The sequence below is a fragment of the Malus domestica genome, chromosome 06 (assembly GCF_042453785.1).
Source record: "Malus domestica chromosome 06, GDT2T_hap1".
In the NCBI taxonomy this organism is placed as follows: domain Eukaryota; kingdom Viridiplantae; phylum Streptophyta; class Magnoliopsida; order Rosales; family Rosaceae; genus Malus; species Malus domestica.
Window position 1 is genome coordinate 31141372 of NC_091666.1, and position 12999 is coordinate 31154370.

Below are 12999 nucleotides of genomic sequence, written 5' to 3' on the forward strand. Positions count from 1 at the left end.
ATAACTTTTTATGTCGATTCCCACAGACGGCGCCAAATGTTGATACACAAAACCGGAGATCTTGGAACAACGTAAATCCAACCGTGAATCTGCAAAAAACGTAAATAACACAAGATGTATCGTGGTTCATCCCAAGATTTGGGCTACGTCCACACTGATTGTATTTATCTAAGAGTATTTGTGAGGGAGAGAGTGTGAGAGCTTTGCTCTAGATAGGAGAGGCTTCCCATTTGTGAGGGTGAGGAGGCCCTTTTATAGAATAAGGACTCCTCCCTTAATTACATATTTGCCCCTTCTTTTATTACATAATTACATTTAAGTCCCTCGAATATTTATACGAGGTCTAAATACGAGGCCCTAAATATGGTATAAACAAACTTCTACACTTGGATCATTAGCAGAGAAAGGGTCTTTATTTATTTTGTTCAAGATTAAGTCTAAAGACTTGTGAAATATATATAGAAGCATTATTTGTTAGCACTAACGAGATAGTCTTTTTTTTTTTTTTACTCGGAAAGACTCAGCACCACAAGTCAAATTTTTAAGGCTTTTTAGAAGTTGAATAAGATGATTTCAAACTATACTAAGATGATTTCAAATCATCATTTTGAAATCATTCGGCAAATTGAACGTTCAGATGATTTGAAATATTTCGAAAAATTAAACATTCAAATGGTTAGATTCAATCCCTGAAAATTAAAAATGAGTGTTATAAGATTTGAGAAATGTGGGGTGTATTAAGATAATTTTTAAGTGAAAAAGTAAATATAAGGTGTATTAAGTATGTGAGGTTTATTCAACAATTTGTGTGGTGTTAATATAATTAGCCTTTAACAATTGAATAACTTGTGATATATTATGAGGATGACGACGAGTTGAGGTGGAAAAATAATTAAGATAAAGATAAGAGATTGATTATGGAAGCTTACAGAAACTAATGCATCGTGAATGCCACGATTTTATTTCTAACTTCTAAGTAACAATGCGTAGTTTTTTTTTTAACAAATAATATTATCTATACTTAGATATAAGGGATGAGTTTAGTCTTCCAATGAGTTAGCAATAATGTAGTTCAAACTCGCATTTGGTGAGAATTGAACCTAAGATCACCCACTTACAAGTGAAGAGATATAATATTACACCGTAGTACTAAGTGGCAGTAATGATGCGTAGTTAGTTTGGAATACTTTTATGTCAACAACACAATTGAAAAGTATTCGCTATTTTTTTCTTCCTCTTTCTGAACAAACGATACTATCTACACGAAGAGGATGGGGTGGGTTTAGTCTCACAATATACTAGTAATAATATCCGCCTTTGAAGAGAAGCAAACCTAAAACCTTTTACTTATAAATGAAGAGGAATACCACTATATCGTAATACTAAGTAACTAAAATTATTCCATTTAGAATATCCAAATCCTAACAAAAAAGAAGGGAAATGTAGAGAAAGAAAATAGAGCATGGATAATGCCAAGCATGGAGAGACGAGCGTATCTTTTCTGTAAGCAAATCACTCAAAAGCGAAACCATTTAACTATTTAATTGTGTGATTTTCATTTTTGTTTTTTTTTCTCATAATACAATATTATAGTTTTTCGAGCCAATCAAACATCATTATGTGCGTTAACTTTTTCACATGAAAACGAATGATTTGCTTGAAAACCTCTATAATAGCATTTGTGTTACATGAAAGTTATTCCTGAGCGATACTTTCATGAAATAAAATATAGTATTAATAAAGAGAAACGTGTTAGAGTGAGAGTACCATCAATTGGTCACACCATAGGTGCTCACTCATACAAGAAGCCAAATGTTCGTTTAACTAAAAAGATTTGTATAAATAAACAAAACTTGCACGCAAAATTAAAGTGAACTTCCCGGATTATCAAAACAAAATAAATGATCGTAATTTACACACATATATGAACAATATGACAGAAAACTCTCCCTTCATAAAAAATTGGAACCAACTTTTTTATACATGTAAAAGAATAATTGTACACCTATGGGTGGGTTCGAATAACCGAGAATAAAAAAAAAATCCGAACTAAATATCAAATTGAACCCGAAAAATCAAAATTTGAAAAAAAATTGGATCAAATTAAAAACTAAATACTAAACTGAAGTCGAAAATCCACACTAAATAACTAACTTCGGCTGGGGTTGGTTAGCCGTTCTCCCATTCCTTTCTTTGTCTCCTCTTCCTACCTTCGGCTGTGTTTTCCCCTGCTCTCTTTTTGGTTTTGTTTTTTTCTTCTTATCTCACTGGCATCCCTCCTCCTTGTTCATCCATACTCCAATCCGCAGTCATGCTTTATTGAGATGGTGTGTAGAGTTTTGGTGCTTGCACAAGCTCGGGTGTTCTCGACACCATCACCTTCTCTATGTCTGCCTTTGCTGACAGTGTTGCTCGTGGATTTTCACGGGCTTCTTTCTTCTAGTAGCTGGAATTCTTCTTCTTTAGTTTTTTTCTGGTTTTAGCCCACGTTGTTGGCTGGGCTTTGCTTTGGTTTGCTTGGCTGGTCCATTTTGCTTGTCTATGTACTTTTGTCTTTGGACCTTTGGTTGTATAGTTTGTAAGTTTGTTTGCTTCTTGTGGTAATGTATTTACCTTTTTACCCAAAAAAAAAAAAAACTAAATACCTAACCAAACAGAGGTAGTAAAACAACATTGCTTTGCGCACTAACATAACCCCTCATATATTACGACGTCGTTTTTATTCCCAACCCTATAACCTTCCCTTCCTCAACCAATGAAACATCATTGTGCTTTCTTCCTCTTTTCCTCCGAATCAGACCCACTCGCCCTTTTCTAATCGGAACACCCTTCATATCGGAAGATTCTAATGTGGATTTTCCGATCTCTCTCAGGTAATTTCCGAATCGAATGGATCATTTATATTGTGGGCTTTGTTTGGTTGCTAAGAAAATCAGGAAAAGCAGAATAAAGAAAATTGAATTCAGTGTTTCTAGTCATTGTTGGTTTTGTACCAATATATAGTCTAACCTGGGTTGGATTAGTGAAGTGATTGTTGGGCTCTGTCTTTTCATTTTTTTTAAGAAAAATGTTATTCATACCATATTTTTATACTACCTTATGTGGCATCTGATGTGAACAGCCGCATCATTTGAAAAATTTGCAAATCCTAAAAATTTGCAAATCCTAAGAAAAGGAAGAAGAAAAACTTCTCGTATATCATAATCATTATTTAATTAACTAGTTTTTATTAATTATTAATTTATTAAATAATAAACTAAATTTAAAAATCTAATTAATTCAAATGATGTGAATGCCCATATCAAATGCCACCTAAAATGGTATGAAAATGTGGTACAAAAATATAGTATGAATAGCATTACTGTTTTTTTAATAAAGGAAAAGTTACATTAAAAAAAAAAAAAAGGACCGAAATAAATGAACCAAAATTAAATTGAATCGAATAAAAAAACCAAATCAAATAGCAATTTCAGTTCGATTTTTGCTTTTGGCAAAAAACCCAAACCGATTGAAACCAAACCCACTCCTGAAGAGAGCTCACTACCTCAAACTGCAATACCGCTTTGGTCTCTGCACAAAGTGCTCACATTCACTCACTACCTCGGAGAAGAATGGCGCAGTCTTCTGAGCACGATCGAGTCATAGAATCTCCTCGTCCGAAAGAACAAAGCAAGAGCAACAAGAAACCCGAGGAAAGCAACAGAGGCCATGATGAAAAACGACAGCATGAAGCAGCGAGTGCCGCTGCAGGAATCATCGTTTCCGCCGGAAGCTTCTTTATCGTATATGAACCCGATTACTCTGACGGAGAAAATATAAGAACCAACAGGACTGGCTACGGCAATGGTGTTGAAAATAGTCCCCATGTGTCTTATCCCAAAGATCTCAGAAGTGATTGTGGGCATAAGTGACCACTGTGAGCCATAGCAAATCCCAACTAGGATCGAACCCACGTACAAATTCCTGGAAAAGCCAGATGCAATCACAATGTGGCCGGCTGCCATGGTTGCTAGTGTGGCAGCCATCAGCAATGGCCTTGCCCATCCTTTGTTATGCAGCAAGTAATCTGAGATAAACCCACCCCCAAACCGGCCTAGAAAATTCCATATGCTCCATAGAGAAACAAGGGAATTGATCTCAACTGTAGTGTAGCCAAGAGATTGCCCGATTTGGCTCATGTTGTTTATGGTGGCCAATCCAGACCCCATCCCACAAACCATAGCAATAAACAATAACCAGAAATCGGCACAACTCATAGCTTTCAGTAAATTCATATCTTCATGATCTGTAAGGTTTTCTGATGATGAGGATTTGGAGGCTGCTAAAGCTGGCTCGGGGTTTTCAAGTAAAGGATCGTCGAGTGTCTCAAGGTCTTTCTTGGGTTGCAAGTTTTGTGCTTTGATGGCGATTCCAAAGGGTGAAACAAGCAAAGACAGAAGAAGTACTGTAAGTGTGAGAGCGCTTGCCCACGATGGGAAAGTGAAGATGTTTCGGAGTATGATTAGGACCATGAGATAAGCAGCTGTGAGGAGAGCAAAAGCAGAGAAGATGTTTAAGTACTTTTTGTCAATAGCAGTTCTACCAGCTTCATAGATTCTGACCCAAGGCATGAACAAGATGGAGACACATGTGGGCAACAATGCCAGCAGGAGAATGAAGGTGCTGGGTTTGCCTTGGCAGAATGTGTCATAGACTTGGACTAGAATTGCTGAGCTTAAACCAAGAAATCCCTGCCCAAAAAATAATCATAATAATCTGAAAATAACATGGTTTTCCTTTTTCACAAGACGATAATCTAATCTGCGAAGAGAGGAATCAAACTCGCTTGTCAGGGGCGAGCACACTGCCCTAGTTTACTAGCCGAATCCACATATGCAACAATCCAAACACGTTTTTAAGAAATACACACTCATCATATCTTCATAAAATACAAAACCATGTTTATGGAAAAAGAAATATAACTAATCTTCAAATTCAAACGCAAGACATCTTTTGAAAAAAAAAAAAAAGGAAAGTAATGAAAAGGACTTGAAAACTTTGAGTTTTAAAGATAAGGACAAAATAAAGGGTAAACTGAATAGTACCAAGATTGACTTTTTAGTGTAAAAATATAGTTTTTCCGTTAAAATGAACAGTACCAATAGTTTTTCATTAAAGTTTCATCTTTTGAAAAAAAAAAAAAGGAAAACTAATGAAAATGGCTTGAAAACTTTGAGTTTTAACGATAAAGACAAAATAAAAGGTAAACTGAATAGTACCAAATTGACTTTTAATGTAAAAATATAATTTTTCGTTAAAATTTCTAAAAAAAATTGGTAAAATGCACATATCTAACTTATTACGACTCCAATAAAAAATTATAACTTTTTTGTCACAAAAAGTACATGAAAGTGACAAATTACACATATATTAGTGTTTATTTAATGCCATGGTTTTGTCGATTAGGTTTTTATTGCATATGTCTTTGAAATTGACCAAAATCTTTGTTTTGGTCATTGAAATTGAAACTCAATCAATATCATTTCTGAAATTGGTTGTCACAAATCAATTGGTCTTTTTGATCAATCAATTAATAGAGTTTTTGACGAAATTATAACAGAATGATTATACTGATTTGTGACAACTAATTTCAGGGAAGACATTGGTCGATTTTCAATTTCACAAACCAAAGATGAAGACTTAGGTCAACTTCAGAAACCATTTATGATAAAAACCCTTGTCGATTTACCGTCCTTTTTGGTGAAATTTTTTTGTAAAAAGTTCTACATTATTTCATAGAAGTCTATAAGTCAAACATGTGACGTGCAATGTGGCAAGTATAATAGTGAGTAAAATCATGAGATGAACAATGCGACAAGGCAACCAAAAACGACGTCGTGGGAGGAAGAGTAGGTATCCAGTGATAAGCATTAATACATATGAAATGTATCTGTCTTACCTTCATGATGCCAACGATGGTCCCACCGTAATCAGAGAAGTTGTGGACCCCAGTCACCACGTTAGCGGTGTTGAAGAAAGTCTGGGCGTGAGCAGCAAGGAACATGAACAAGCAAACCACCGCGACCGGCGGCGTCTCCACCAATCCGGTGACCGCAGCCCACAGGAAAAAGTACCCCACGAAGCACTGGATTGCCCCCGCCACGTGCACCACCCAGGGTCCCCCAATTCGGCGGCGGTCAAGCGCGACCGCGGAGTACAAAATCCCGGATAAGACGCCGACGTTGGCACCTATGTCTTTGAAGACGGACACCGTGTCCAGCGTCGATTGGTCGTAGCCCTGGCTCGACTTGAGCTCCGAGGAGTAGACGCTGAATGCGTAGGAAGATCCGCCGGCGCACTGGATCAATATGCTCGCCGCCGTGGCTGTCCACTTGCTGCCACTCAGCCTCTCCGTCTTGGCCATATTTTTCTGCTCACAGTTATTCTTCGTTTTGGGGAAACGAAATCTGATATTTTTTTTTTTGGGTTCCCAATTTATTGGGTTTGTGGATAATGATTTTCCGATTTTGGTGCGGAACAAACATCAAAATTTCAAGATTACCACCACACATTTTGTCACAGCCTGTTTTTCGGATTTTGCCCAACTCTGTTGATTTTCTTATCAACCGCAATAAAGGTTCATCCTAATCTTTTCTATCCGTTACTGTTGAATAATAATTTGAGATTTTGAGTTCGACTCAGATAAATGGCTAGAAAATTATTATTTGTGATGCGTTTGACGGGTTTTATAAAATTCGTTGATTGTGTATATGATGCACTAGTATTGGAATGATAAGATCGGAAACTATCAACATTCAACCATACAAATTATATATTCTAAGACCATCTCTAAAGAAACGCCAAACAGGTCAACCAGGACTAAAAACATCAATGTTTTCTCCAAGAGAGATGTCATAATTGACGAATCAGCTAAGTCATTTGACTCCTTACTTTCTATCTGTCTTTTTTACGTCAAACAAAGATGAAGTCAAATACCTATAATTTTTTTAATGCATGAGTTTCATTGACAACCACTAGGATGAAAACTAATGCATCACAATCACTATTTATTCTTTCGTTCTTTTTTTTTTTTCTGAAGGAAAAACGTGTAATGTTATAACGTTACCCAAATGATTAAGCATCTTTTGGTAGGTTTACGTTTGCATAATTCATTTCTTTGTGTCGTTTTGTCTAATATTGCGCACCAAAAATGGGAGCTAAGATTCCTTCTCTTGTAGGGACAAGTATGAAGTATGATTGCCTTAGCTTCAACTCATCACATGAAATTACCATATTGATTAATTAATTTCATTTATCTTTTTCCACAAATTAAAAATGATCCTCCAATTATGCCAAGTAAGCAGCAGACCACGTGTCACTGATTCTCTAAGGCATATTTTTGGTTATGCCCCTTGAAACTCTAGTTCAATTTAGTTTATTCTCTGAAACGAAATTTGCGTTAATTTGTTCATGAAACTTTTAATTTTTTTAATGGTTTTTACATTTTCCAAATATTAAATCTCTTTTTAAGTTGATGTGGCAAACACATGTTAGCATGTAAGTGGGCTTCCCTAATGTCATGTCACAAACTTAACAGTTTTTTTAACGAAATTGACGGAATGTGACGAAATAAGACGAAAATCAAATTTCAGAGACAAAGTGACGCAAATACACTTTATGAAAATAAAAGTAAGATTAAACTTGAGTTTAAGGAGCATAGCAAAAAAATAGCCTTCTCTAAAACGGCAGAACCTTTATAGCCTTCTTTGAAATACCTTGGATTTATTTGTCAAACGGCAATAGTCATGTATTTTTATAAATCTACGATGGATTGGATTGGAATGTAAAAAGAGCTACAATCATGCCTGATATTGTACGCTAGATTACATGTTGTAAGTCATACGACACCTTGCCAATGATTAAGCCCTAACAATAGTAACCACTTTAATAATGATGTTGGCCTGCTGGTACCTAAACCATGCGGACTTGGATTCTCTGCCCTCCCATTTCGGTGTCCTCCCCGTGCCCTCCTGTTTTGTGTGGTCACGGTTAATCCATGCTAACATTTTATATTGTTTTTTATAAAAATAATAAGACCAAAAAAAATATATATATATAAAATATTGACGTGGCTTAACCGTGACCACACAAACAAGAGGGCACGGGGAGGACACCGAATTGGGAGGGCAGAGAATCCATGTCCAAACCATGCATCAATCTGCCGTCCATGTTCGAGTGGTCAACTTCATGCAACTAGCCCACTCGCTTGTGGGTGACGGCCCTAAGAATTTCTCTATTTGTTTTTTGTTTTAACAAAAAAACATAGGCTTGTTCGGATGTGCTTTTAAAATAACTGAAAGCATTTTTAGAGAAAATATTTTTAGGTTCCAAAAGTACTTGAAGTGCTTTCTACAAAAAACATCAGTTATATGTTTCTCCCAGACTAACCTAGTCATTGTAATTAAGTATCGAATTTGCATCCAATTAAGCCGAGCTTAAAACCGCACATTCACACATAAAGTGAAGAAAAATATGTGTTTAGTGTTGTCCATTTGTACGTGTTGTATTTTTCTCCTCCAATATCGAAACTGGTACTAGAGATGTTGTAAAAACTTCTTCGTTTCGTGATTGCCTTAACGCTGGTTTGGTATTGATATGCTTTGAAAAAAAAAAAAACTGCTTTTGATGTGCTGTGAGAATACGCTCATTTTTTCTGCTTCACGTTTTCAGCTTTTTTTCACCCAAAACTGTGAAAATAAGCTGTTTTTAAGTGTTTACCAAACATCTTTTTTAGCTTAACTTTTTTGATACTCACTTTTATAAAAGCACCTCAGTACCAAACCAGTAATTAATCAATGTGTTGCTGCTCACTCATCTGGTTAGTTCGATTCTCTCTTGATGCTTATTAACAATATGGCGAGGTAGGAATTCTCTTCTGTGGGACGACAAGGTGGAGAACTCAAACACTAGTGAGTCAACTTGCAGGCCTTTCTTCAGTCTCCCTCTCGTTGGCTTCCTCGTTCATCGTGTTGGATCAAGTCGTTGACGGTGCTTTCTGTGCTACTATAAATTCTGGCGGTGTCCGCGTGATATTTCGCAACAAAGTAGGTAGCTATGCTGAGGATTTTGCTCGTAAAATATCTCACGTGACTAATCCTAAGACAGTTGAGGTTCTAGTTGCACGAGATGGTGTCGGTTTGGCTTTGCAACGAAGTTGGCAGCAAATTATTTTGGATGTGATGCACTACAGGTGGTCAAAACTATCGGAAGTTTGCATCCGCTATTGGTTTGTTGATTGATGCTATTAAACTAGTCTGTGTCATATTTGTAGATCCGTCAATGTAGCAGCGCATAGAATGGTCAAGTTGGTTTTATTTTCCAATTTTGCTAATTGTTGGTTTGAAAAGCCCCAAAGTTAATTCAAGACGTCCTCCTTGAGAATTATATGCTTTCCTAATATTATGAATAAAACCATTACCGTTTTTCTCAAAAATAAAAATAAAAATGAATAAGAATAATACTAAGATTACGGGGCCCGAATACATCTAAGAACATGGGACCATATTGCGTCAAATAATCATGTCCCAGCACTGATTAGGGCTGACTGTGGCCCAAAACTTAACAAAAGCGGTCCACTGTAATAAATTTTTTCTTCTTCTTTAATTAAACGACTCAAGCACTTGTCTACGTGGATGTGCTCTGTTGAAATATTTCACATCGACATATTTCTGAGAAAAAAGAAGAGTTTAAATATCGTAACCCTAATATCGAAGCTTTTGTGAGAAAATCTCATATCTGTCGAATTGTGTAGATGGTAATTAACAAGTTTGAGATAATATCGGTTTTGTTGAAAGTGGAACATTGACTCGTCTCTATGATAATTCTACATGCTCTTCCGTCTACTCAAGCTTCAAATCTTCATCCCCATAGTTTAAATGAATTCTTTTATAATATATAATTTGTATAAACAAACAAAAGAATTCCGACGTATCATCAATTGATGAAGGAGATTTTTGATTTTGTGGTATTCGTGGTTATTTGATTAGAAACCGTGTCGACTTCAACATATGTTAACACGAAAATGACAAAGGTCTCTGACATGCTCGGTACTATTTGTGACTATCCGTTCACGGTTCATCCTTTTGAAGCACACATGGAGAGGAAAATGCTTCATTGATAACTGCCCTATTTGCAACGAAGACATCTTCACCCCCAACTCTCCAACAAATTCCTTTCCGTCGAGAGATTTTTCAGTGTTACCAATACACAGGGTGGTACATCACGTGTCACTATACAAATGGTGGGATACGTGTGTTAAAAAGTTAATAACTTAAAAAGTAAAATTTCCCACTACTTAAATAAAAACACGTGGTGTACCCCTCGTGTTCCGGTTACAATGAAAAATTTCTCCTTTCCTTGCGGTCATTTGATGCACTCAATATGTTTTGAGGTATTTCCCCTTCATAATTTCTTGCTTTTATCCCGAAAGCTTTTGTAAATATTCAGACTTCTTTGCTGGTACTTCTGTTCCTACTTCTATGCCTCACCTTTACGAATTATACCTGCCCAATCCTTGCAGTTTCGTTACTTGAAATTGTTGGGATTGAAGATGTGAGCTGAAAATGTAGAATATGTTCCTGCATCCTATGATGGATGAGGGACTTCAAAGTACCAAGGAATTTTAGACTCAATTGTTAAACACGCACTACAAGATGTCAAGAACACTACCGATGAACTACTTAAGCACTATAAAACAACTACTAATACACTACTAATGCACTACAAAGAGGCTAAACTGGGGACTTTCAAATGACACATTTCAAAGTATCTTTAAACGTATTGCATTTGCATCTAGTCATTTCACGTCCCCCTCCTATTTAATTTTTGTGGTGCATTCCTACAAATGTAGCCTAGGTTCCCTGGAACTTTAAAGTCCCTCGTCCAAAAGCTCTATTCAGAAAAATATAAACTTAAGGAAACAAAAACACTGATTTACAGAATTATGTGGAGGAAGAGGTTAGAATTCGCGTGAATCGTCGTGATTGTTCTATATGATTAGAAGAAACTTTGAACTCTCGAGCTGAAGCTTTGAATTCTATCCAACTGAGTTGTGTGATGTCTTGTGCCTCTCGAACCATACGATTGTCTTGCAGGTGTACCTTCAAATGTTGGATGCATTTTTTGGCTAAACAGGAAACCCTAGACGAGTACGCCGGCCAAACTCAGGTTTGTCATCCTATTTTTCTTGTCATACTAAGTAGCTTCTAACACATCCAAACCTAGATGTTCATTGACCTGCTAAATAAATTGCAGGTCATACTCTGCAATGTCTGTGAGAAGAGAGGAACTGCTCCCTTTCACTGGCTTTACCACAAGTGCCCCTCTTGCGGCTCATACAACACCAGGCTTCTATGACTCAATTCCAATCGGTACCATGATTGTTTCAAAGCTATTTTATATGTATTCTACAGCTCACAAAAGTCGAAAAACTACGTGAAATATTATTCGATTAAACAAACAGTCGATTATAAACTCAGGTGTAGAACATTGAAGCTAAAAGAAACAAGGAGCTCAGTATGTGGAGTTTTATTAACCAAAAAAAGAAGCAAACAAAATTGTTGGTTTCCCGTATGAATAATCAAATTCATAATAGAAAGAAATCAATGCACAAAAGAAGAAGACGAACCACACTACTTTTCACTGATCATCAGTTGACACTGGTAAGACTAAAGCATGCTGCATCATTCTTCAATGCATTCTCTGCATGCTCCATCGATTGTGTCGTGTCCTTGAACGATTCTTCCGAGCTGCAAGTGAATTCTCATCTTTTAGTGAATTACAATTACGTATGCACCAAATAGATTCAGCCCTGTGTCGCTCGGATTTTTAGAGATAAAGGTTTGAACGAATACATATGCAAAGTGATAATAAAAAAATGTACCTTGAATCATAAGCCTCTTTGGAATCAATGTATGACTGTCTATCATCGGTGGTGTCAAAAAACGGATGCAACTCATCGTAATCTTGAACAACGTCAGGTTGGATAGAGAGCTGCTGAAGAGCTCCGAGTTCAGATTCAATCGCCTCGGAGTTATTATTGTTGTTGTTGTTGTTGCTGTTGTTAGTCATAAAAGGATTTGAACTCCACAACGGATTTCCAGCATTGTTGTTGCTGTTGTTGACGTTGTCTTTGGAGTCACTGTTATAAGCAGCAGAGCTGTAAGCAGCATCACTGCTGCTAGAGTAAGATTGCTGTTGGTGTTGATTTACAAGAGCCACTGCGGTGGCATTGTTGGTATTAGTGAGAATATAAGGGGGAAGATTGTAGTCGAAAAGTGCGAGGGGGTTATTGGGCGGAGCCATCCCTAGCTCCAACTGTGACGTCACATATTCCGGCATGGACGAAATCTGGTGGTGGCGGTGCTGTCTGTACATTGCCAGCTGTTGGTGGACAGCTTGGAGCTCTTCCTCCGCCACCAGGATTTGGTACTGGAGCTGCCTGATCACCTCCCAGCACCCGTAAACCGGAAACTTGTCGCGCAAGTTAGCTTGGTATATGATGGACCTCATGGCTTCCACCTTCTGGCGAGGGTTGAGATTTTTAAGTATTTTCAAAATGTTGCAGACTCCGAATAGCTTGTGTGCGTTTTGGTACATCTTGGGTTGGTCCGCCGGGAAATAGGGCGCCAAGGGGCACTCCGCCGTGCACTTCCTTCGCTGGTATTTGCACGCGGCGCAGGCCTGGAGGGTGGCGCCCTTAAGGGGCATTTTGCGGATCCCAAAACGCAATCGGAACCAATCCGAGAGCCGGGAACGCGAAAAACCTCGAAAGCAATTGGAGAGGAGGGTGGTGCAGTGTTTGAAATTGAAGAGGAGGAGGAGGAGAGTGGCGGTGAGTTGGAGGAGGAGGAGGAGGGGGAGGAGGAATGGAGGTGGTGGAATGGAGAGCATTTTTTTGGATCTGAAAAGGTCTGGAAATGTGCGGATTTACTGGAAGCAGGGAGAGACTGAGTAAAAGAA

At 37.5% G+C, this 12999-nt stretch overlaps 2 protein-coding genes across 2 annotated transcripts; both read right to left on the reverse strand.

Annotated features, from left to right (window-relative positions):
• Positions 1-3331: 3331 nt before the first annotated feature.
• LOC103437786 (protein NUCLEAR FUSION DEFECTIVE 4-like) lies at positions 3332-6669 on the reverse strand. Its single transcript, XM_008376287.4, has 2 exons — positions 5939-6669; positions 3332-4730 (listed from the first exon to the last, which is right to left on the reverse strand). Exons 1-2 carry the CDS (start codon positions 6401-6403, stop codon positions 3597-3599), a joined length of 1599 nt encoding a protein of 532 aa, XP_008374509.1. The 5' UTR covers positions 6404-6669; the 3' UTR covers positions 3332-3596.
• Positions 6670-11533: 4864 nt separating this feature from the next.
• LOC114825406 (LOB domain-containing protein 27-like) lies at positions 11534-12973 on the reverse strand. Its single transcript, XM_029104008.2, has 2 exons — positions 11921-12973; positions 11534-11786 (listed from the first exon to the last, which is right to left on the reverse strand). The coding sequence occupies exons 1-2, from the start codon at positions 12928-12930 to the stop codon at positions 11687-11689; spliced, it is 1110 nt and encodes a 369-aa protein (XP_028959841.2). The 5' UTR covers positions 12931-12973; the 3' UTR covers positions 11534-11686.
• Positions 12974-12999: the final 26 nt, after the last annotated feature.